The sequence below is a fragment of the Microtus oregoni genome, unplaced genomic scaffold, assembly GCF_018167655.1.
Source record: "Microtus oregoni isolate MIOR12 unplaced genomic scaffold, Mior012 000055F_ref0000237, whole genome shotgun sequence".
Lineage (NCBI taxonomy): Eukaryota > Metazoa > Chordata > Mammalia > Rodentia > Cricetidae > Microtus > Microtus oregoni.
The window spans coordinates 2488926-2514105 of NW_024543831.1; the positions used below are offsets into that span (position 1 = coordinate 2488926).

Sequence of the window (25180 nt, forward strand, 5' to 3'; positions counted from 1 at the left end):
GGGGGGCGGGGGGTAGATAGTTGGTGGACGGGAAAGAGGATTTCTGAGGAGAACTGGAATATATAATAATGTGAAGCCCACCACCAGGTATCTGTAAACAGACCCTGCTGGTAACACGGCTCAGTCAAGATCAAAGGGCTCAGAACCAGAGTCCAGAGAGGCATGACTCTGTCCAAGGCTAGACCCGAGAATCAGAGCTCTGGTGTCCAAAGGTAATAGAAGAAGTGTGTCCCTCCTCTAAGAGAGAGAACCAGATGTCCTTTGCCTTTTTGTCATCTTGGTTCCCATCTGACTGGACAGCACTCACCCGAGAGTGGGCCTTCTCATACATGTATGTCAGCTCTTACAACATTTCCCCTGTGAGACCTCTCGGTCCCTGGGGATTCCATAACAGGTGACACCTGAAACCATCCACCCCAGCCAGAGAGTTTGTGGTTTGAGGCTTGTCCAAGTCCTTGGGCATCCTAGAAGACAACTCCTGTGTGGCCTCCACTTGTCTTTGATCCCCAAGTCTTAGCATGGATCAGCTCTTGAGTCCCTGGGCCCAGTCCCACCCCTTCATCTGTGGTGCTCTTCGATTCTCTCCCCACATCCTCCTTGGGAGAAATGGCAATGGTTCCTTTCCAAAGATCCTGAGAGAGGGGGTCAGCATCACTGGGTCACACTGCTGTGTCCACAACTGAGACCATCAGTCACCCCTTCCTTCCTCCGGGTCATGGTTTCCTCACTCATAAAATAAGAATTCACTCAAACTAGAAAAACCCATCCCTTAGCTGAGCCATGCCAACTCTAGCCCAGCAAGCTATGGTTTCAGCAGCCTGTGGAGTCTTCTCAGAACATCAGGCTGCTGCCTCCCAGGACTTGACTGAAGATAAACATAATTAGCAGAAGAAAATACCACGTCCACAGGGCTACCTTTAATCTCCCCTGAGAGAGAGAGAGAGAGAGAGAGAGAGAGAGAGAGAGAGAGAATATGACCAAAAGGAGGAGGAGGCAATTTCTGCTCCACCTGATATACAGAGTAAAAGAAATCATCTTCAAAGAGAATTAATTCTTCAGTGAAAAGCAGGTACAAAGTCAAACTGCTTCGCTGGGGGTGGAGGGGACTATCTGCATTTTGATGTCACCATCTCATGGCATCCCCCCACCCCAGGACTCTGTTATCCCCCATCTTTATTAGACAGTGCTCTTCCTGTCCTAGGTTCCCCTCCACCTATCTAAAAGCCTCCAGTGACGGCCACAGACAAAGCCCATGGCCAATTAAACCCAGAAGGGCTCTTTGTTTGGTTTGAGCTTTGATTTGTTTGTTTAGCAAAATGTCAGGTCAATTAAAATGAGCTCCAAAGGGCCCTCAGCTCCCACACACCTGCATCACAGGAACGCAGATGGAAGGAACTGGACCCTGAAGGAGGTGGGTGGAGGGAGGGAGCCAGCCTAACCTAAGGAAGCCTTTGAGCTGCAGTGGATCAGTTTCCCTGCATAGCTGACCACTGGCAATGAGATCAAATGTAGAACCTTGGGAAGCATGGTCAACTCTATGTTCCCTGATCCAGGAAAGCCCCTGTTCAAACTTGCCCAATGAGAACAACTCTCATCAGACAGAAAGGTGTCTCATAAACCCCCGTCCTGACCATACTTCTGGTTCAGACTCATATATGCCTGCCTCCAAGCTGCCCAGGGCTTTTATTTTATTTTATTTTAATTTTATATGTATGAATATTTTGCCTGCATGTACATCTATGCATCACTTGTGTGCCTGATACCTACAGAGGCCAGAAGAGGGTGTTGGATCCACTGGAGTTACAAACAATTGTGAGCCACGATGTGGGTGCCAGGTCCTCAGAAAGATCAGCTAGTGCTCTTTACCCCTGGACCATCTTTCCAGTCCCCCAATACCTCTTTTTGAAGTCTCTCCTCCCTTGCTTAGACTCTCGACTTGAATGAACCATTTGCAGTTCATGTAGATGATGCCAGGACACACAGAGTGGGATATCACACATGTGATGCCACGCTGGGAACAGGTGGTAAACTGAGGCACAGATAAGTCTAGCAACAGAGTGGCCCCGCATTCTCTGGTGTATCTCCTGGTGGTGGGGCCTGACTCTCCCCTATCTCTGAGCCACTTGGGGTCCAGAGCTCATCTGTCCTCCCTGTATTGAATCGAAACCCTGGCACCTAGCACATTCCAGGCCTCTACCCTCTCTGGAATTCTGTGCTGGGAATGGAGGGGTCCCTGCTTGTTAATCTGACCAAGCTGGCATCACTGGTGGCCTCCCAGACTTTTTCCTTGACCCTACGAGCTCCTGAGAAGCTAAAGGGGTAGGACAAACCCTCTACTGGATCTGCAAGCAGTGGGAAGAAGAGACAAAAAGCTGAGTGGTGGGCAGGATTCAGGGCCACCACCCCCACTTACAAACACAGTTGTAGAATTTGAAGGTTGTGATTGACTCTTTCTCCTCTTAGGAAATGGCCAGTGGTCATCCTCGCTACCCATTCTCAGCCCTGTACCAAACCAGCGAGTCTCCTCGGCAGACAAGGGTAGAGGACTCTCTGAATGCTGGTGTAGAGGGAGGGAGGGATGATTTCCATGGTGATGATTAGCCAGTGGCCTCTCTGGCCTTATTGATTTCGGAACTTCATAGAGTAAGAAGCAACATGGTGTCTTGTGCTTCATCAAGCAGAAGCAAGGACAGGCTGTAACTTCCTTTCACCCCTAGGCATTCTTCACAGCTGAGCAGGGAGTCAGCAAAGCTCCTGGGAGTCTGGGAAGCGAAAAGAGGCACCCAGCAATCAGGAAGGGCCTGGCCAGGACACCTGCCCTGGGTAGACTGAGACCTGGGGAATCAACACCACTCACTTTCTCTCACCCCCTAAGCATGGTCCTGCCTTTCAGAAGCCATAGCCCGGATGATTCGGGGAGGGTGGGAAATAATAAAATTCTCTCACCCAACAAAATGTAGGACAGCTGTCTGACCTTGTGACACTAATAGGGTCACTGGAACAGGAGCAATCTGTGTCACATCTCCAGACCTAGCCCCCTAGGGGACCTGGTGCAAAGAAGTCTCTGACGGAACCCCACATCTTTCATCTCATAGGAACCCAGGTCCTGCGCAGACAGGGGAGATTTTGCTGAAAAGAAGAGACGTGGTCAGGCTCCTCCAACTTCTGCTCCCTGTTTATCTCCAGGTGCCTCGCCTGGGCCACTCAGTCCTCAGAGGTGGGGACAGGTGACATATTTTCACTCCCCTGCCCCAGAAGTTCCACACTGAAGAGTTTCCAAATGGGTCCCAGCTCCAAGGGGTCACTCAGGGCAGTTCAGATGAGAGCCAGGATCCAGGAATCCTGCACGCTGGTCTCTGTGTGGTAGGTAAGAAGACACAGAAAGGCAGGCAGAGAGATAAGAAACACCTCCAACCTTTGGCCCAGGTAGGGAGCCCAGTCATGACACAAGCCCCTCTGGGTGAATGCACCATTAGATCAGGCAAGCCACAAGCACATACTTGCTGAGTAGCCCATCATCCAACACGGTGCCAAGGTCTATTTACCGCTTTCTATTGCTAACAATATAACACACAGGCTGGCTAGCTCTTTAAGAAAAAGAGTTCATTTGAGCTCATGAACCTAAAGGCCCAAGACAGGGTGAGGCATGTAAGAAACAGGGAGCTTATGCAAATGTGTACATGTGTGTGTATCCCTTCACCTGCTTAAAACCCCATCCGAATTCACTCCATAGCCCTGCTTACCCTGGTGGTCTACTCAGGACCACCTCAGAGCCCACCTATAAACGCCACAGTCACATCAAGTTCCCACCCTCCTGACACTCACCGTGGGAACTTGGTCTCAGCACACGAACCCCAGAGAGACACTGCAGCTGTACCCAAACCTCAGCGATCTTCAGGATGAGAAGGCGAGGCTAAGTCCCCATCCCAGACTCTAGGAATCACAGACTGGTTAAAAAGCAGCTACAAGTCTTTAGACGTGGCAAAGGCCTGGGCTACAAAGCGGCCAGCCATCCCTTCAGTCAGGTCAAAGACTGAAGAACCCGGAGTGAGCAACAGAGCCAGCCAGGACTTCCAGGAAGGGCTGTGCTGGGTACAACCTTGAGGAGCAAGGAGAGAGGAGGTTTCGGGGAGCCTGACAGGCAGGCAAAGGCACTGCTGTAAGAGTCTGCATGGGAGACAGCGAGGAGAGCACCTGAGCAGAAGATGACAGCCAGGGACCAAGGGGTAGGCATGATATCCTAGAGGGGAGGAGTGGCATTAGAACCCTGAGCAGGGGCTGGAGAGGAAGGAGGATTTCCCTCTGAAGGAACAAGCCCTTGTGACCTGGGAGACAGTCAAGAGCTTGAGGCTGAAGAGAAGGGGTGGCAGTGTCACCCACTGAGATGATCCCGATGGAGAGGTAGCATTGGGTGTTATGGCAACGTAGAGGTGACTGGTTAGCCTGGGCTTGCCCACTGGGTGAGATGTCTATATAGAGCTGGGGTAGCCTTCATGACCCTCAGAAACTTAATTCACTGTGATAGGTTATCTTCTTGACCCAGAAAGCAAGACTTAGGGACCCAGCGAAGAATCCCCCTAAGTCTGCTGCTTCCAGAACCCTGCCTCAGTTACCCCTGGCTGCTACAACAAAGTACCACCAACCAAGTTCCTCAAAACAGTACAAACTTACTCCTTCAGAGTTCACAGTCTGACGCAGGATGTCTGAGGCCACCTAAGGAAGCATCTTTGGGGATTATAGCAAATATTGGGGTCCTTGCTTAAGTTGTGGAAACATTGTCCCAATTCCTGCCCCTATCGCTATATGGCCTTTCCCTGTGGGGTCCTGTCATCTTCTCTGTGTGTCCTTTCCTAGCGCCAGCTCCAGTATGACCATCAGGAACTTTCTTGGGACTCCACAATCAACCCTCTTGAGCTGAGTATGAGCAGTCTCTTAGCCAACCCACCCTCATAGTCAAGGGCCCAAGTTCACACCTCCACAGCAGGGGTCAGCAAGCTATGCCTCCAATCTGGCTCGGGTCCAACCTGGCCAGCACTTGCTGTACCAGGCCACACCCCTTATTCATTCCCTGTCTGTGGCCTCTTTGGCGCAGCAGTGACCCACAACCGCTAACCACTTGGCCCTTTCCAGAAAAAGCTTGCAACTCCAGCTCTGGGGTCTTCTCAGCACTGACCCAGAACACTTTCTCTTGGTAGCCAAAGAAAAGCATTCATGTTTCTAAAAGGATTCTGCCAATTCCAAGCCTTCTTGAACCGCCAACTGCCACCCTCCTAGAGCCTCCTAGGGCCGTAGGGGGAGGGGTTTAATGAGCTACTTCGTGGAAAGCATTAACCACGGTGCATGCACATAATAAGTATTCAATAAATGTTAGCTATTATTATTACTATCTTTTTTCCAGCACTCTCGGTGGGGAAATGGGCCCCGCCATCCCCCACCCTACTTCTGCTCCTACACACCTTGGCCAGCGGCCAAGAGAAGAAGTGACTGCCCCATTTTATAGCTGGACAGAGGAACGCCTGGTGGGACTGAGGGCAGCAGCGGCACCCTCCATGCGTCAGAGACAGGCCTGCAGTTTGAGGCTACAAGGACCCAGAGTTCAGCACCCTTTTTGCATGTATACACACCCTTCCTGTGAGAGTCCTAATGCCTGCATCCTTAGGCAGTGGATAGCTGGAGTCTTGGGGGCCTGCAAGATCCCCAGGCTCCTTCCTGCCTGTTCACCACGGCCGGGCTGGTTGCTGCCACACAATTTGAACTAATCTCACACTTCAGGTGGAGCTTGCCTAATCAGGGGTGACAAGAAGCCGGAGCGGGTGCAATCAAATTAACAACGCCATGGCCTGGCTCTTTAAGAACTGGAAACAAAGCAGGCAGCAGAAGGCACCACCACCACCCCCCTCCCAGGCTGTCCCAGGGGAAGCTTGCTGAGCTGGGCTGCCACTGAGGCTGAGCTGAGTGGTGGAGTGGAAACTGTTCCCACCTCCCAGCGTGCCAACGATGCCCCTTTGTAGTGGCTTATCTCAGACTGCCAAGCAGGTCCTGTTCTTGTCAGGGAGCTTGTTAACATGGAGGGGACATAGGCTTTGTAGGGAGGGAGGAGAAAAGACTAGGTTTGAGGGGAAGGAGTCTCCCTCACCTCTCAGGCTGCTTGTAATCCTTTGGAAAACAAAAAGCTCTGAGAGCCCCAGAGAGAGAGGAACACTTTCTCCCCTGACAGGGTGGGCATACAGAGCTCTGAGCTTTGCTCCAAGGCACCTGCTGTCTCTGAGAGCTGAGTCCACCTGAGGGCAGAGAGGAGGACTTCTTGGAGCCATTTCATCTCCCTAAGCCGTCCTTTTCCACAGAAGGATCAGGGAGAGATCTGCAGAGACTGTAGTTGCATCCTCAGAAATACTGCAAAAGCCAAGGTCCTCCCTTGGTGGCAGTGAGCACTGACTTTGTGGTCACGCTTCCAATTTTGGTGGCTTTAGGGACTTCCTGTCTGAGGCAAGAGAAGAACCAAGCATCCAACCCTATGGTTCTTTACTCTGGTCATGTAAGGACCAACAAACTGAGAGTGGCCCCACCCTGACGCATTAAGTCACAATCTCTAAGGGTTGGGTCTGCACCATGATAGGCTTATTGGTTTTGCTTTTGGGGGGTTGTTGTTCAAACAGTGTCTCATGTAGCGCAGACTCACTATTTAACTGAAGATGGCCCTGATCTTCCTGCCTCCTGTACCATTCTGCCCAGTATATACAGTGCTGAAGATTGAGCCCAGGACATTGCGAGGCTCAACTGACTGAGCTACATGCCCTATGATGAGTTATTAAGCTTCATAATAGTTCTCAAGTGTCAACAGGTATGCAAACTTCCTGGACCCTCCGCAGAACACCTGTCTGGGAGAACAGACTGGCATCCTTGCTCCACAATTCCAAGACTAAATCATTTTCTTCAAGTCAGCCTCCACCACAGCCAAGGAGGGAGGGAGCCAACCAAAGAGGGAGCCTGCCTCATTGTCCCTGCTCCTGCCCCAGCCCCATCATATAAGGGCTGGCCTCTGCCCACCCTCCACCCCCTGCATATCTCATAGTAGTGTCAGGCACCTAGTCTGCCTGTCCCCAACCCTCACCCCAGCCTCTTCCTCTGCCCAATGTCACAGGGCCAGCAAGTTCCCAAATGCCCTGAGACAGACTCGGACTTCCACTTACTGGCTGGGCAACCATAGCCTATTAGTTCCTCTAAACCTCAGTTTCCCCTCTTATAAGGATTCAGTATCTTCCTCCCCAGTGCCTGGTGCACAGTAAACCCTCAATCAAATCACATTTGGGCACCAAAGAGCCTCCCTGTCAGCCCCTCAGCCTCCAACAACTGGGCCATTGTCATCGGTTTCTTCCCATTCTCCCCGCAGGGCAGCGTTTCTCCACTGGGTATTCATAGCTGAATGTTCCCTCCCCAGTGGCTTGAGGACTGTCAGAAACAGCAGCTGAGCTCCCATCACCAAAGAGGAGAGGGAGGGAGCCAGCCAAGGAGGGAAGCTGTCTCATTGTCCCTGCTCCTGCCCCAGCCCCATCATATAAGGGCCGGCCTCTGCCCACCCTCCACCCCCTGCATATCTCATGCACCTCTCACTTTCTGCCTTCTTCTGAACTCTTCCCAAAACTCATCCAGGGTGTGTGTGTAGATGCAACCAGGACAGAGACTTCTAGGCTAACACTGCATGAAGGGACAGGGTGAACCCTCGGGAGCTTGACCTCCTCTTTGCGGGTCCCCATGATATGACTCCATACAGCTCACCTAACTCTCTGAGTTTCCATCCTGGTAGGGGCGATAGATGCTGGTCTGTCCTCCTTTGAAGTAAAGAATGAGGCTCTCATCAAAACATAATGTGGTGTTCTGCAAACGGAAGGACTAGACCCGTACCGGCTTGAGAACTGAGACCTGAGGAAATGCAGGGAGCTGGGAAACGAAGCAAAGTTTAGTCCATAATGCAAAGTCTGAGGACTCAGGACCACTTCCCAGCTCCTGGGAGGCAGAAGTAGGCAGATCTCTGCGTGTTTGAGACCAGCCTTACACATACACAGTAAGTTCCAGACAATCAGAGCTACAAAGCAAAGAAACTCTGCCTTTAAAAAAAAAAAAAAAAAAATCTACCTCCAAGCCTGAGGTTGGTGGCAAACAAAGAATGTGGTGAGCGACTGTCTCACGGTGTTTTAGGAATCTATCGGCCTCTCAAATCAAATTAAAATGTAAATAGCGGTTGATCTGGGCAGAACCTCAGGGGCAACAGGAGCCAGCCTGAGAGTAATTTCATAGACAGACCCGCTAACATCGGATTCCGACAACTGTCCTGTTTCTGAAATTGATTTCCTCTCTCCTGGACTGGCAGCCCCGGGGAGGGCTCTGGATCCCAGGGAGGGATGGCTGCTCTCTGCAGTCAGGGTCCCCCTGTTCTAGATCCTTCTCTGCTCTCTACTGCACCTGCCATTAAAGCCCCGCGGGACCAGGAAGAGGCCCAGGATTTAGGTCTACAGTCCTGCCTGGGGGTGACTGAAGCTCCGTCGCCCATCAAAGCTGCCTGAGGGGCAGGGTGGCGGAGAAGGGAGTCACAGAGCACCACAGAAATTCCTCTTTATAGATATGTGTCAGGCTGGGGCCTACAGAGACTTCTGCACAGGAGTCTTTCCATCAGACCAAGGAGATAGCATGCAGGAGAGCATGTCCAGCTAGGATGCCTTGCAGGGAAGGACGTGGAATCCACCAAGCTGCTGCGTGTATGTGCGTGGGTGTATGGCAGATCTCCTGGTGGGCAGCAGGCCAATCCACTTGAAGCTTCCTATCCCTGTGCTGTCAAGTGACACTCGAGTGTCCAACATGGCACACGTGTATGTAAGGCTGGTCTCTTAGGGTCACCTCCCACCTTTAGGGAACTGTGTGGCGCTCCCACAGCTATCATTAGCATATCTGTCCAGGGCTCTGTCCTGTGCTTAACCATCACTGCCACTTCTGTCTGGGTCCCCTAAATCTAGGATCCCTCCCTCACTCCCCATGGTCATACACTGAGGCTATACCAGCAAGTGCATAGAGGCCACAATGTTTGGTGACAACTCAATCCCACTTCTGAAAACCAGAGACCATGGGTAAGAAGGGCAGGCAGACCGATGGTGAGAGGAGCCCAGCTCCTGTCAGCACAGTGCAGAGGGTGACTAGGCCCTGCTGGAAGACTCAGGTTCCCGTCTGAAGAATGGGGCCAATGAGACTCGTTTCCTGAGGTTGGCACCAGGAATGCTAACTGAAAATGAAGCAATGACTCACTGCGTCCAGAGCACTGCAGGTGTCAAGGAGACCATGGAGCTAGTGAAGAAACAGTGGGCACTGGGCCTCACTGCAGGGGATAGTGGCACAGAGTCCCTCTGAGGAGGTCACTTATGAAAAACATACAGAATATGCCGCCACATGGCAAGCTTATCACCACAGAGGGCCAGAGAAATGTGTGTGTGTGTGTGTGTGTGTGTGTGTGTGTGTGTGTGTGTGTGTAGACAGGCAAGGAGAGCAAATGGGTCAACATTTGCTGACCCCATTCCCTCTATGGTGGGTTTGAGAGGGTTGTTGACTTGTTAAACCTGGCTGTCCATCAGACCCATCTGCAACAGGAGGACAATGAGGACACCTGACCCTTACAGGATGAGACAGAGCCTGGGGGGAGAGAACAGAGGTGAAGCTCTCTATTATAGTTTGCTGGCTGGCAAGTAGACTGCATGGCCCAAAAGGGGCTGGAGATTCCTATGTGCCAGAAGACAGTGCCTCAAGTCCCTTCTCCAAACAGTGAGCTGTTTTTCCAGGCTGTCTTCCCCTTTCTCCTGAGCAAAACACAGCCCCAGAGCCCAGAGCTGTGCCTCAATCCAGCCTCACCAACCCTTCTCTGTAACAGCCATAACTGTCTGCCTAGATCCAGCACAGGGAGCTCACTACTCCCAAGGCAGCCAAGCTACTAAGCTTCTCTCGGGTCAAGCAGGAGGGCTGCCTTTCTGTCCTTTCCAGGGTCTCCTCGTTCTCTGTGGGTTGCAAATGCCGTTTCCAGGATGAGTGAAGTTGGCCTCAGCCTTATCCCCCACCCCCAGCTCCCACACCATCAATGCTCTCTGACAGTGAAAACTCAGAACAAGACAGAATTTCATGAGAAACTTGGCATTGTGATTCTCTCTCTCTCTCTCTCTCTCTCTCTCTCTCTCTCTATCTCTCTCTCATCTCTCCTCCTCTAGGTCCTCTTCCTCCTCCACCTTCTTCTCTACATCCTCCTTCTTCTTTATGGCCCTTGCTGTATTGCTCAAGCTGTCTCAAACAATCCTCCTGCCTCAGCATCCCCACCCCAATAGCTGGGATGATGGGTATACCCCACTGTGCTCAGCTGTCTGCCTCTTTTCAGGTGCACTGCTCTGGCTAGCAGAGTGGCCTTGGACAAATCGCTTCCCTTAACAGCCTAGCTTCTCCCCTTGTACGAGTTGTAATCCTGCCATTCATTTCACTCAATCTCTCTAGAGCATCAACACATATCATCAATATAAAAATGTAAGAGAGGTAGTTTGCATTTCTCTTCTTTTTACTTTTCTGAAACCTAGCATCTCTTTTACATTTGTGATGCTTCTCAGTTCTCCCCACCATGTTTCAGATACTCAGCAGTGCCTGTGGCTGGTGGATGCAGACTTAGCGGAGCTGATCTTTATCTGGCCGCTCTGATTGTGTGGAATCGTCTGCCAGAAACATTTTAAATGAGGAATTTAGTGCACATGGGTCGAGCTAACGCTTCCATTAAAGCATGTGTCTAGGAGGGAGGTGTTTAGAGCCTGGTTGGACCGGTACTGTACCGATACATGTACACTCATTGTGTCCCCACTGCCATTCTATGGGACACAGAGAAGTTAACTTAAATGTGTTGAAAGCCTAGAAAGCTCATAGTGGCAAGACTAGAGCGTAGGCCTCCTGGCCTCCAAACCCTTCAAACTCCCCTCCTCCTTGCCTTCAATGGCTTCCCTGGGCTAGCAGTAGGGAGAGCCTTGGGGTGTCTTGCCTGGCACTTGTTACTATAAACACATCTAGCCAATGAGAATATAGGGAACCAGCCCTTATATTGCTGCTATGCAGAGCTGAGAAGCCAAAGATCTCTGGGGACCCCGCTGCCTCTGGCTACCCACTTGTCTGGCTCTGGGTAACCCTGATTGGAAAGCCAAATGCCCTGGAGTGGGTGTACAGGTTGTACGCTGCTCAAAGGTGTGCCAACTACAGGGTGGGTGGAGTCTGAAACCAGGTCTGTGCTCCACTTGGCAAGGTGCAGGTCCTGGCATGAAGCTACATCTGGATAGACAGTGACTTTACACAGGGTACTGCAGGCTGGTGTGGAAGGCAGGGAGTAGATAAGCAAGCTTCTCAGTGTGGCTCAGAGTTGGGGGACTTTCCCAAAGACTCTTCCTCCCCGTCGCCTTCCCAGACTTTGACCTGCACTAAGCCTGACGCTACCCTCATCCTCCTTTTTGTACACACACACACACACACACACACACACACACACACACACACACGATCGCCTCTTTCCCAACTACCCAGGCCCTAGACCCACCCAGTGGCTCAGATTCAGGCCTTGCTCATTCCCTGCGGGTATTGCAGAAGCAGCTGGGTCTCCCCCACCCCAGCATTCCCACCCTCCTGTAAAACTTGGAGGCATCTGCAGTGCAAGGCTCGACTTGTCGATGTAAAATCTCACTCTATATTCCACCCAGGTTTATACGAGTGAATTATGCAAATCTTTGATGGAAAAATATTCCTGCGCACATCCTTGAGAGTGTAAAACCTTAGTCAATAATTCATACTTGGATGTCTCTGACTGCAGGCTTTTTCTTCATTATAACTTACACCTCGTTATTTGTCTTTCGCATTTTATTGTATATTCTGGTGTAATGTCGTGCATTATAAAGTTTATCTGCTTCATTATTTGATGAGTCGGGACTAGGGAATGTGCTGAGACATTGGTACAGGGGGCCTGGGGCTAGGGCTGCCCCACCCCCATCCCACCTCAGATCCTGCACATGGAGACCTGAGTGAAAAGAGCTGGCTGTGAGGTGTGACCTCAGGGAGCCTGAGGGAGCAGATGCTGCCCTCCACCTTCCTGCACCTGTTCAGATCATCCCCTCACCCTCAGTTGGTATCTGAGGTTGCATCCCTCCAGGCCCATACTTCCTTTCTCCAAAGGCTCCTTTGGTCGTAAAAGCCAGATGTCTCCGGAGAGTTTGTTGGAATCATCAGTGTCTGGACTAGTCATTAAAACTGGAAGAAGGGGCCGGGCAGTGGTGGCGCACGCCTTTAATCCCAGCACTCGGGAGGCAGAGGCAGGCGGATCTCTGTGAGTTCGAGACCAGCCTGGTCTACAGAGCTAGTTCCAGGACAGGCTCCAAAAACCACAGAGAAACCCTGTCTCGAAAAAACAAACAAAAAAAAAACTGGAAGAAGGGCCATGGCTGGAGCGATAACTCTGTTGGTAAAGTACTTGCTGCACAAGCAAGAGGACATGAGTTTGATTCCCCAGAACCCATTTAAAAAACTGAGCATGATGGTATGCCTGCCATTGGAGGCAAAAGGGTCCCTACAATTAGCTGGCCAGACCAGCTGACCCAATCAATGAGCTGCAGGTTCAACACCTGACATCAATCTCTGGCCTCTGCATGGGCATGAGCGTGTGCACACACACACACATACTCACATACATTCACACACATACTATCATGCATGCACACACATTCACATACATACACTCACGCCCACACACACACGTACTCACATACACTCACACACATATTCTCAAGCATGCATGTACACACACTCACATACATACACTCACACACGTGCATGCACAACATGAAAACAAAACGAGAAATGGACAGCAATTCAGGAGGACACTGGAGGGAGCAGGGGAATAAGAGGAACCACTGGAAAGAAACAGATTTTGTGCCAGAGGACCAAGTTCTGAAACAAGAGAAACCAGGGTCTCTATATGCACTGTTGCATGACAAGCCAATGGCCGTCAAAAGCCAGCTTCTCTCTGATTGGCGGAACGCAGTGTGAGCAGACTCCACATGCTAGGTCTTAGTGAATGTTTGTGGCAAGTGTGTCACACCTTCCTATACATCCCTAGAACACTCCTCAGATGTCTCCTGTGTTCCTGTCGCCCACAAATACATCTGTCTCCCCAGTCCCTTTATCTAGGTCAGAACTGGGTGTGTTGCAGCATTTATACCCAAGGCCTGGCACAGTGCCTCACAATGGTCTGAGAGCCCAGCACATGTTGATTTGAGTTTCACAGAGGGCGGGATCCAAGACTTCAGAGACTATGCTAACTCCCCTCCCTGTTTCTGGTCAAGACACACAAGTCCTGAGGAGGCCCTGGTGTTGGTAATGTTCCTTGCCAGACTAGTGGAGGTGACCTCTTGAGGACCGTTGAGGAATTTGGTTATGCCTTGGTAAAACCATATGGTCAGCAGATGGGGCAGGATCTGGTAAGCCCTGATAGCATTGCTGGAAGGTCTTTTATAATGTCCCTATCCAGACCTCCTGTGGAACAAGCTAAACACACCTCAGCCACTCTAACAAGCAGAGACCCTGGCCTTAGAGTGTGATCCTGAACCTGAGGATCCAGACATCTACAGAGCTGATTTGAGGGTGGAGAAATCACATCTTTTTTTATGTTAGCCTCTAACTGAGATTTAGTCATTTCCTGTGTACAGAAGCCACAAACCACAGCAGTAGCGGTGTGTGTGACTGTCACCCATAGAAATACACAGATATTTTCATGTCATGTCATATTTATTGTAGATCTCTCAAAATAGCATTAGTGCTCATCACCGCTACAAAAGCATGGTAATATAAGACGGTAATTATAAGGCCTGCTGCCAGATCTTATCGCATAAAGAATAAGAGCAAAACATATTGATGTGTGATAAACACTATCCAAAGTTTGCTTGTTAGTTTTTTAATATTTGCATAACTGTGTTTCAATATAACTGGGTTTTTCTGTAACTCTGCTGTGCATATGAAAAGCTGGTGCTTCTAGGAAGGGTCCTGGAAGTGTAAGAGAAGGAGGAAAGTGCCAGGCATGGCAGCAGGGTGCCCTTCCTTAGGAGGAGACCCTCTGAAACCGGGCAGTGAAGAGCGGAGCCTAGCAAGTGGAACATCCAGGGCTGGATTTGTGGATGGTGCTGGGGCAATGGGGTTTGAGACAGCTGGGCAGGGATGGGACAGAGTGGGGACCAGGTCTTCTGTCGCACAGGCACCTCCCCCAGGCTGGTCTTGGGGTATTCACAGCTCCTTGCCTCCTCTTTCCCAGTCCCAGCCATGATCACCTCCCACCCCAACACCACCATCGCCATCAAGGGTCATGCCAAGGAGCTGAACTGCACCGCGCGGGGCGAGCGGCCCATCATTATCCGCTGGGAGAAGGGGGACACGGTCATCGACCCAGACCGAGTCATGCGGTATGCCATTGCCACCAAGGACAATGGTGATGAAGTGGTCTCCACACTTAAGGTGGGTACTCAGTCCCGAGACCAGGGGACCCCATTACATTAGGTAAATAGGGTGACTGAGAGCCCTATCCTGTACTGCACAAAGTACCTACCATTCCCGCACGTTGCTCCTCTCTTTCCCCGGGAATTTCTATTTCAGAAGCTCAGCCTGCCTCCTTTCTGACCACCACAGCCATCGTTGTGTGGGTTTCTCAACCCCTCTTTCTTGCCTGGGCTTCCTGAGCCTCCTCTCTTCTCCTTGGGGACACCCCTACCAAGCTTCTTTCATGACCCTTCCTCCTTGCTTGAGTTCCTCTATATGTCCATCTCAAACCTTCTGGGAAGATAAACCCTTGATAGAGGCCCTCTGAACCTCCCTCCCAGCCACCCCCTAGATTGTCCCCCTCTGAATATTTTCTGTTCCTGCTCGTCCTGTCTCAGCTCAAGCCAGCTGACCGTGGGGACTCCGTGTTCTTCAGCTGCCATGCTATCAACTCATATGGGGAGGACCGGGGCTTGATCCAGCTCACTGTGCAAGGTACATTCTCCTGCCTGCCTGCCCTTCCATCTGCCCTAGGGCTCAGAGGCCCACAGCTAAGCTGCCTGTTACTATCTCACCTTTGCTCCTCTTTCATCATGGCCCAGAGCCCCCTGATCCCCCAGAGCTGGAGATTCGAGAGGTAAAAGCCCGGAGCATGAACCTGCGCTGGACTCAGAGATTTGACGGAAACAGCATCATCACCGGCTTCGATATTGAATACAAGAATAAATCAGGTAGGTGCTGGGACAGGCGATGAGTGTTTGCCTATTGTGGCCCCTTGTGGTACACAGCCTGCCTGTGCCTCTCCGATGGGGCAGTACCAACCTAAGGCACACTCATTGGCACTCTCCGGTGTGCAGAAATCTGTGGCTTCCAAAGGAGGGGAGAGTGGCTAGTCTAAGAAGTTAGGGTACAGACTGAGACATCCTGTTGGACCAAGGTTCTCCAGTGTAGGTCTGATTGACAGGTGCTGAGTGCGGGACTGTGGGCTGCCTCTATGGGGGTGGCATGGCTCTGCAGTGTCACCTGGATGGTCTTGGTTTGGAGTTCAGTGAGATTGGGTCACTGAGACCCTGCTCCCAGACCCCTCCTCTGCAGCCCACAGGCTCTGTGCTATTGCCACATCACTGTGAGGCACTGCTGGGCAGAGTCAACACCAGGTACCCAGGAGGTGCAAAACCCATGATAAACCCCTTGGCTAAGCAATGGGAATGGTACAGTGGCGGGGGGAAGCAGAGGGAGCAAGAGGATAAACATACGACTCCAGGGCAGGAGTGAGAAGAAAACCAGACTTCTCTGGCCCTTTTTGCATCTTTGGAATCTGGTACCAAGGGGCTATACTGGTTTCACTATATCGCTAAAAATAAAAGGTAGGAACAGTCTGGGGACCTCAGGCCTTCTCTTCCCTCTTCTGACCTTCTCCTGCCAACCCCAGCTCACCTACTGAATCCTAACTCACCTCTCAGGTTGTACCACCTAGATCCTTCCTGCCCCATGTGGCACAATACCTGAACTTGGCTAACCAGCCTTGCCTCCTGATTGGTCAGTCCTCTCCCCCATATTCCTTGCCATGCCTGTCACAATCCTGTGATGATGACGGAGCTGAAGGCAGACACTGGAGAGTGTATCTCTGATGTGCTCTGGAGTTGCTGCCTACTCAAGGTGTGTCACCTCATCTCCTACACAAGCCTCTACCCAAAGGAGTCCTACCCTTGGAAACTTCCAGACTAGTTACAGATAGACACCCAGGGATCACACTGAATGCAAAGGAGGGGCTGCAGCTTGGTCAAGGGTCATCAAAAAAGGCCCCCGCCTGGCCCCTTGTGGATGATTCACTAAGCTAAGTTGAGAGGTCTAAGATAGGACACACTACCTGCAGAGAAGAGAGAAGGGCAGAGCCAGGCAAGCACAGCCCAGGCTTCACGGACCCCAATCATGGGCACTGCACTGTGACTGCAGGTGTGCATTGGAACAAGAAAGAGAGGACAGCCTCCAAGCTCAGCTTCTGCCAGGTAGAACCGCTGTGTCTGAGCTCCCAGCACAGCCTCACCACCACAGGGATGGATGCCTGCTAAAACCTGGCAGGCAGTACCAGAACAAAGAGGTGCTGCCGCTCTGCAGGTGATGACAGTAAAGAGGCAGGGGGGTAAGGAGTCTGAGTCTAGGCCTCGCCTGAAGCTGAGCCCAGGCCCCCCAGAAGCACATGTCATCTCCATACATTGATGCCCACTCCATCTTCCAAATGGGCTCACATCTGAGGTGGGTAATGGGTGCCTGGGAGATCTTGTCTCCCCTCTCCTGTGTTCCTTGTAACCTGCTCTGCCCTTCTCCCTAACTGCACTCTTGCCTATTCCCTGTTCCCCACACAAACCTCTTTAATGTATGGAAACCCTTCCTGAGGCACTGCTCAGCTGGGGACCAACAAGACCATCACCTGCCTGGGAGAAGAAACAGAAAAGAGGCAGCCAAGGAAACGTTCTTCAAACATGTCCGCATCTCCCTCCCTACGCCATCCTATCTGTCTCTCTTACAGGGTGAGGAACTGCATAGCTCAGCCCAGGACAGGAGAACCATCAGGTGTAGACTGGACAGGGAGGGAAAGCTGGAGCTGAGCTTCACAGGAGCCTTTCCACTGGACTTTGCACACTTAGAAATTCAGAGACCTGGAGAAGAGGCACCCCAAACAGGCATCTGGTACATCCTGGCATTTGAGAGCAATAGGTCCATGAGAACTTCACCTTGTCATTGAGACAGACAAAGGGTGTGAGCAAGGCACAGCTTCCCTGCCTCTAAAAGTGGGTGCAAAATAAAGAATGTCTAATGGGGGAAGATTGTGGAGAATTCTAGAAGCAGCTGGCATAAGGCTAGAGGGAGCCCTTGACAAATGTAAGTTCCCCTCCCCCTATAACTCAAACACCTTATGTGGCAATTTAGAACCCAATGGGACTTGCAGGCTAAAATATGTGTGTCTGTCAGTCAGCCACATGGACCAAGTGTCAATCTTTCCTGCCCCCAGAATCATGCAAAAGTCATGGAGTAGAAAAAGAGAATGAATTAGGAAGCAGAATGTTGCCCTTGGAGTGGGAATACAAACTGAATGCACATACACACACACACACACACACACACACACACACACACACACTTCCAGAATCACCATCCAATCAAATGCAATTCACAGTTAACTGTATTACATAAGAATGGAAGACTGTATCCAAGGGAACAGAAGGATGACTCAAAGGAAAAAGGAAGTGGGCATGTTTGTATATGCATTTATGTGTGTGTGTGTGCTTGTATGCATGAGCATGAGCATGTGCATGCGTGCGTGCGTGCGTGTGTGTGTGTGTGTGTTGTATCTAACCTCACCTCTTTGCACCTGTGGAATGGGGAGATGACAGTCATTCCTAAACCTGCAGACTTGGAGTGACCAAATAGCGAGTTGTATGGCATTTAGCAAGTATTTTTGAGCAACTTTGAGCATCGCCCTTCGTTTTTCTTAAAGGTAGGGTGATATTTGAGACAAGCTCTTTCCTTGAAGTTGGGTTTGCCCAGAACTCTCTACAGAGCTCAGGCTAGCCTCAAACTTGCTATCCCCCTGCCCTGGCTTCCCAAATGCTAAGGTTATGAGTGTGCACCACCACACATAGCAAACAGATTTCTTGTTTTTGTTTTGTCTTGTTTTGTGTGTTGAGGACCAAACAACCCAGGGTCTCTTGGATGCCAGGCAAAGCTCACGAGCCCTAACCCTTGGGTATCCCTTTGCAAAGTAGAAACAGAAATCCTTGATTCTCAGGGAAGTTGTGAGGATGAAGGGAGCATAGTGACATACATAGAAAAGCCTTCCCCTCCCTCCCTCCTGCTCCTGCCCCAGACCACACCCAAACTGGGTCTCGACCATCTGCTCACGGTGCCCTGCACCTTGGCCAGGTTTTCTGCCACGTTGCTCATCATGCTAATTTTCCAAGGGAAATTACCAAGCCTGCCCTTTCTAAGCCATCATGTTCACGCTGTCTTTTCCCGGCCCCAGGCAGCAGAGTAATAATACATGAACGCTGAATGATAAATAGCGCCGTCCACACAAATTTTTCAGATGGCACCGCACACCCTGAAAGATGCAGATGCCGCATTCGCCTCTGTTCACCAAGCCCAGAGCAGGGCGGGGCTTCTCTGAGGACAGCCTTCAAAGCCCAGAGACTGCCTGGTGGGCCAGCCAGCTTGGGGGCTGTACTGGCCCCAGGGTGGAAGTCAACATGGTTTAGCATACCGTACTGCGGGAACTGGGGTGCGGATGGTACTGAGACATTGTCAGTAGCTGCTGGGACCCAGGGGGTGTCGGTGTCACTGGGAGAGTCCATGCAGGGGTGAGCTTCAGAGCTGTGATGCAGGAGAAGAATAGGACACACAGACCGGATTTGTGTTCCCCTTGAGGCATCTCTTCCTTCCTCCCTGAGCATTCTGCAGGGAAGTGACTCCTAAAACGGCCAAAGCTCAGGATCCTTTTAGCGAGCAGCCTTCAGAGCAGAAGGCATAGCCATCTCCCCAGCCACTTCCTTAGCTTTAAGAAGAATATTTTGCATCATAAACCCTTTGATGAAGAAAGGAAGAGAGAGCCCTTAATGAAATATGTTAATCTGGGCAAGGCAAGCACATATGAAAGGGAATATTAAAAGAGACAATATTCACCAAATCCAGTGCCATGTTCCCAGAGAGCAGAGGAGGGAACAGAAGAAAATAGGCCTCCAAGTTCAACTCTTTAGCAATCAGGGGGATGGCCATGTTCTAGTCTGGGAATTCGGAAGAGCCCTCCAGGCCTGACTCAGCTGCATTAGGAGAGAGGTGTTTTAAACCAGCATCAAAATTGATGTGGGAACACAAGGTCAAATCTGCCTCGAAACATCTGACAAGAGAAAGAAAGGAACTGCTGTCTGGGACAGCCCCTCCCCTGCCTTTCTGTGGTTGACAGCTGAGGAAGACAGGGGAGGGAGAGACAAGATACAGAAGGATTCTAAATCCAAAGTAAAAGTCCAAAAAGGTGGCTCTGATCTAAAAGCCAGAAACAGTTTTTAAGAATTCAATACTTGCAAAGTGGGGGTGAGAACCAAAGCCTTAGATGTTGCTTCTGTCTTCAGGGACAGGGGACCTTCTTGAGTAATGCCCCTAGAACAGTGAGCCCCAAAAGTGAGATGCTGTGGCGTGGCTGTGATGAGGGCTCTATATGAGTCTGGGGAGCGATGGACACGAGCAAGGATTATGGAGCCTTGGTCCTATTGTGAACTTCTTCTTCACCCAGTAGCAAGGGGAAGGGACTGAAGAGTTTCATGAGAGGAGGTGGCAGGGTCACATTTACATTTTAGAAGGAACAATCTCAGTGCCAGAGTAGAGTACATGCCTTTGAGAGAGGCTCAGCTGTATGTAAAGAATGAATGACAGTTGTGGGGTCTAGAACATGGAAAAGGGGGCAAGAGACTCACAGTTGGATGGAGAAAGGACTAGGAGAGACAAAGAAGAGATGACAATAGTACTACCTGGGTTAGAGATATAGGGGGAGAGAGCTCGTATATAATCAAGAGCTACATGGGGCATAAAAGCTATCAGACTTGATAGCAAAGGAGATAGAGGAGAAAGTCCAGAATGGCCCTTGGGAAGCCTGGGTGTGAGAGGAGATGGTGCAAGAGGAGCATGGATGGAGCCCAGAAGAAAGTGTCCACGGGTGGTAGGAAGGAGGCGGCAGTTGCAGAAAGACACCAAAACAGACCCAAGAGAGAAGCAGAATTCAAGAGCTTTCTTAGACAGCCAGGGGAGGAGCATTTCAGAAAAGAAGAGACAGAGGGGAGACTGACAAGTGAAGCCAAGAGAGGGTTGAGGGGGGATTGACAAGCGACAGGCCAAGTAGGAGATGGGACTCGGTGATGTTGGAGATACAGCACGCTGTCAGAGGAAGGCGCACGGAGTCAGGAAAGTGCGTTTAAGCCATCCGGAGCTGCCCATGGCACCACACAGGTGCCTGGTAGATGTCAGGGCCTCTTTGTGGCCCCTGTTTTCAGACACATCCCACAAAGCTCTTCCCTCTGCCTGCACTCATCAAAAATGAATGCTATGACTTCTGATCATTCCCCCGCTCCCGTCAACACAGGCAAGCCCAATGTGATTTGTGAGCTGGCACCGGCTCCCAGGGCCCCACATACAGAGCCATGAGCACCTGCCTCCGCATGGCCAGTCTGTTCCATCCCAAATCAAAGAGGTGTCTGCGGCAGGTACAGCCTGCTATTTGCAATTCTGGCTTCACCTGTCAGCTACAGAGTGACTCTCTGGGTGGCTGGGGTGTTTTTAAAGACAAGCAGAAAATAATGTGTTTCTGAGCATCCACAGCCTGCCATGTTGCTGGTTTGGCTCCAGCAACCGATGAATTAAATGCAAAACTACAGATGGGAGTTGGGCCGATGCCCTTCACAGATGCTAAGCCTGTGCAGCTGAGAGCTGTGTTTTAACGGCATCAAGATCTCATTTAACCAGAATTGAAAGGATAGAGTTAGGATGTATTCAGGCTATGTATGTATGTGTATATAAGTATGTCTTATTGTGTGTGTATGTATGTATGTATGTGTGTATGTGTATATATGTATCATCGAGGGAGGCAACAACAAAAACCCAAAAGGATCTCTAGGGCTTGCAAGCCAACCAGTCTAACCTAATAGAAAGTTCTAGGTTCAATGAGAACTCTTGTCTCAAAAAAAACTGTGGTTGAAAGAGATTGAGGGACACTGAGATTGTCCTCTGGCCTCCACACGCATGCAAACTTGTGTGGGTGCATATAGGCACACAAACACACATGCATAAAAATAGCCTTCTTAAAATCTGCCTACAATCATAGCGTCCTTTCCTGCCTTTGGAGCCAAACCTTAGAGATGTGACTTCGTCTTTTCCACTGAGATTTTCTTCAGGACACTGCCAGCCACAATGTATCTCTAAGCACAGAGTGAGCAGGGATATCTGAGCGTGCCTGGGAGCCCTTTAAAGCCCTACTATGAGCTTTGCTTCCTTGGTCTTTACCCTTTTTTTCCCAGAAGTGTTAAGGGGGCACCTGGTCAAGCCCTCTGGGTTGAGAAGGTCCTGGCTCAGCCACCATTCTAGCTTCATCCCCTCTCCATCTTGTTCTAGGGTCCCCTAGTAGGGACTCAGCCAGCATGGATGAACGGCTAAGCTCCTCTGGAGATGCATAATGTCTGCAGGCACAGGATCCCTGAGTTGCATTTATCTGGCATTTTCCATGTTCTACAATTTTGCTAAACATTAGCCCTGGAACGGACTGCCAGTCTCCTTGGATGAATTGAATTGTGAACATGTTAATCCTTTTTGTTGGTCCCTCATTCTGAAGACTCTGACATTTTACGTTTTTGTTGCTGGTACAGGAAAGAGGGTGGGGATGGGCTAGGCACTCTCACACTTGGTCTTGCCCCTCTCCCCACCCCACAACCTCACGCAGAACTCTCAGATCATCACACAGATGCACAAGGTAGGGAGATACAGAGGCAGAGAGCAGGAGGGAGGGGAAGAGTCCTTGCTTCCCCATCCCCACAGGGATACTGGGTGAATGGGGTATCTCACAGTCACCATAGGTGAGTCACAGTTGTCCCAAAAGATGCCATAAGAAAGACACTGTCCATCAGACCCCAGGGATAGCAAACAAGTGTTGATTCAGCGGGCAATAGAACATGTCCTGTCCGACCCTGTCTGTAGTTTAGCTCACACATTGTGAAGACAAAGGGAAGTCTGGCTTCTCCCAACCAGAGCCCCTTCGAATGGACCTTCTATAGTCCCTGTGAAGTTATTAAGGCTCTCTTCTGTCACTGTGTACCGGACCCCTCTGGCATCCAAGCTGGAACTGGGATAGGCTGATACTTATGGCTGGGTTAGGGACAGGTCTCGTAATATGCAAGGATGTGCTTAAAAATGACTGTCTCTTTTCCAGATTCCTGGGATTTTAAGCAGTCCACACGCAACATTTCCCCAACCATTAACCAGGCCAACATCGTGGACTTGCACCCAGCATCTGTGTACAGCATACGCATGTACTCCTTCAACAAGATTGGCCGCAGCGAGCCGAGCAAGGAGCTTACCATCAGCACGGAAGAGGCTGGTAAGTACCTATTCTGTCCTCTGCCCTCACTGCCCAGGGCCTCCACTAATGCTGTTTATTAACAGAAATACATTTTATGCGTCATAAGAGGTCAGAGTTTTTCTGAGAAGGCAGGGTTGTTTTGTTTTGTAGTTTTATGGTCATCTTGGCTTTAGGGAGCTGTCCATGGTCCTGCCCTGTTTCCCAGGGATCCAGCCTGTGTGGGAAAGGTGCCCCGACTTTACAAAACATGAACTCTGGGTTCCCTGGGCCAGTGACCTTTATCATAGTGTGGGAAGGTGGGGGGGGTGGACATGTCCTTGTACATGAGTGTATGTAGGGGTCAGAGGATAGTCCTGAAATCTACCAAACAGGCTAAGCTGGCTGGCCAGCAAGCCCAGGGATCCACCAGCATCTGCCTGCCCAGTAGTGGAGGTCACAAGTGTACACTCAGGAGTCCTCCAGGCTGGCTGCACTCAGAGTTTCTTACATGGGTTCTGGGGATGGAACTCGGTCTTGGGAATTGCAATTCAAACCCCTGACTGGGCTATCTACCTAGTCCTGGATTTTGGTTTGGTTTGGTTTTCTGGGACAGGGTTTCTCTGCGTACCTAACTGTTCTGAAACTAGTTCTTGTAGACCAGGCTGGCCTCAACCTCACAGAGATTCTCCTATCTCTGCCTCCCAAGTGCTTGGATTAAAAGTGTGTGCCACCACCACCTGGCCTACCCCAGATTTTTAATAAAAGTTTAAATATGATTTCTATTGATGTATTTTCTCACATGTGTTATTGTGAAACAAAACAATGCAGGAACATGCTGACGACATATGTGTGCAGTGTTACAAATGATCATAAGGGGACAATTGCTTTGTCCTACTCTGAAGATCAGCTGCTTCTCCCTCCTCAGCAGTCCCCCAGGCTGAATGAGGACACAGGATTGTTTCCTCTACCAGATGTGACTCAGTGTTGCTTCTTCTGTGTACCCAGCTCCTGACGGTCCCCCGATGGATGTCACCCTGCAACCAGTGACTTCACAGAGCATCCAAGTGACCTGGAAGGTAAGTGAGATGCCATCGTGTCTGCCTTTCCTCTACCCAGCAGGCTCACGAGTCTCTCTTCATACAATACCCATGCTTGTTTTCTCACTGGATCCAGTGGTATCTGAAGAGTGGGAGGAGAGAAAAGTAAAGGGAAGGTCCCTTCTCAATCCTTGCTCCCTTTCACCCTGGCCTCCAGCAAGGGATGAGATAAATAACTTGATAGTGCCAGTGTGGTTCTGCCCACTTACCAGCCCATCCTTAAACCCAACGTGGTATAAAAGAGTAGGAAGTGGGTTTGACTTTGTGCAAAGTTCTCCTTCTAAAGCATCAGGGTAAAATCAGAGATGAGTGTATGTGTGTGCGTGTCTGTATGTGTGTGTCTGTGTGTGTGTCTCTGTGTCTCTGTATGTGTCTGTGTGTGTGTTTATGTATCTGTGTGTGTCTGTGTGTGTGTTTATGTGTCTGTGTTTATGTATCTGTGTGTGTCTGTGTGTGTCTGTATGTGTGTTTATGTATCTGTGTGTCTGTGTGTGTCTGTATGTGTGTTTATGTATCTGTGTGTGTCTGTATGTGTGTCTGTATGTGTGTCTGTATGTGTGTCTGTATGTGTGTTTATGTATCTGTGTGTCTGTGTGTGTCTGTATGTGTATTTATGTGTCTGTGTGTGTGTCTGTGTGTATCTGTATATGTGTTTATGTATGTGTGTCTATGTTCCTGCACACAAATGCATGCACATTCAGGTGTCAAACAACACATGTGCAGAGAGCAGGGGTCAGAAAACAACTTGCAGGAGTCGGTTGGGTCCTTGGGATGCAGCTCAGACCATCTAGCTCAGCAGCAAGTGCCTTTACACACTGAGCCATCTCTCCATCCCAGGATTATTTCAGAAACACCGAAAACCATTAGCTAGTCTTCTAGGCTTAGGGAAACTTCAAGAGAGAAAAAGCCTGTGACCAGTGTGCTCTTCAGCCAGTGCTAAGGGGCTGAGAACTCGGGCAGTGGAGGCAGCTGCCTCTTAAGGATGCTTTAGGGGAGACTCCACTGATGAGCCAAGAGATGAGCAGAACCAAGAGTCAGGGTACTCCTCGGGAACTCTGGCCTTGTTCTCTGTCCCTCCACATGAGCGTATGACCCAGTGATTCCATGCCTTCCTGCAACTCTGCAGCGTCCAGCCCCCAGCGCTTGCTCCTACCAAACTTATCTAATCCTCTCCCTATGAATGATAATATGAAATAATAAAAATGACCAAAAAAGAAAGTACCCTGAATGGTGTCGTCATCAACATCCAGCTGAGGAAACCAAGGATGTCGAGATTTGAGGTGATTATAGTTGCTCAGGTGTAAGACAGAAACCAAGGCACACAGATGGGACTCCCAGACCCGTCTCTCCACTGCAGTATACTGAACAGTTATTGACCAAAGAACTTCTTTGAACCTGGCCTTAGTCTTCTAGGTAC

General features: G+C 50.4%; 1 protein-coding gene across 2 annotated transcripts in view; it reads left to right on the forward strand.

The window, feature by feature from the left end:
• Positions 1–25180, forward strand: part of Dscaml1 (DS cell adhesion molecule like 1) — a 326833-nt gene that overhangs the window by 263733 nt on the left and 37920 nt on the right. For both annotated transcript variants that reach the window (XM_041638638.1, XM_041638639.1), the window contains 5 exons: positions 14351–14550; positions 14970–15066; positions 15174–15302; positions 22538–22705; positions 23672–23742. In XM_041638638.1, the coding sequence (XP_041494572.1) occupies positions 14351–14550; positions 14970–15066; positions 15174–15302; positions 22538–22705; positions 23672–23742 (665 nt within the window). The remainder of the gene's footprint in view (positions 1–14350; positions 14551–14969; positions 15067–15173; positions 15303–22537; positions 22706–23671; positions 23743–25180) is intronic.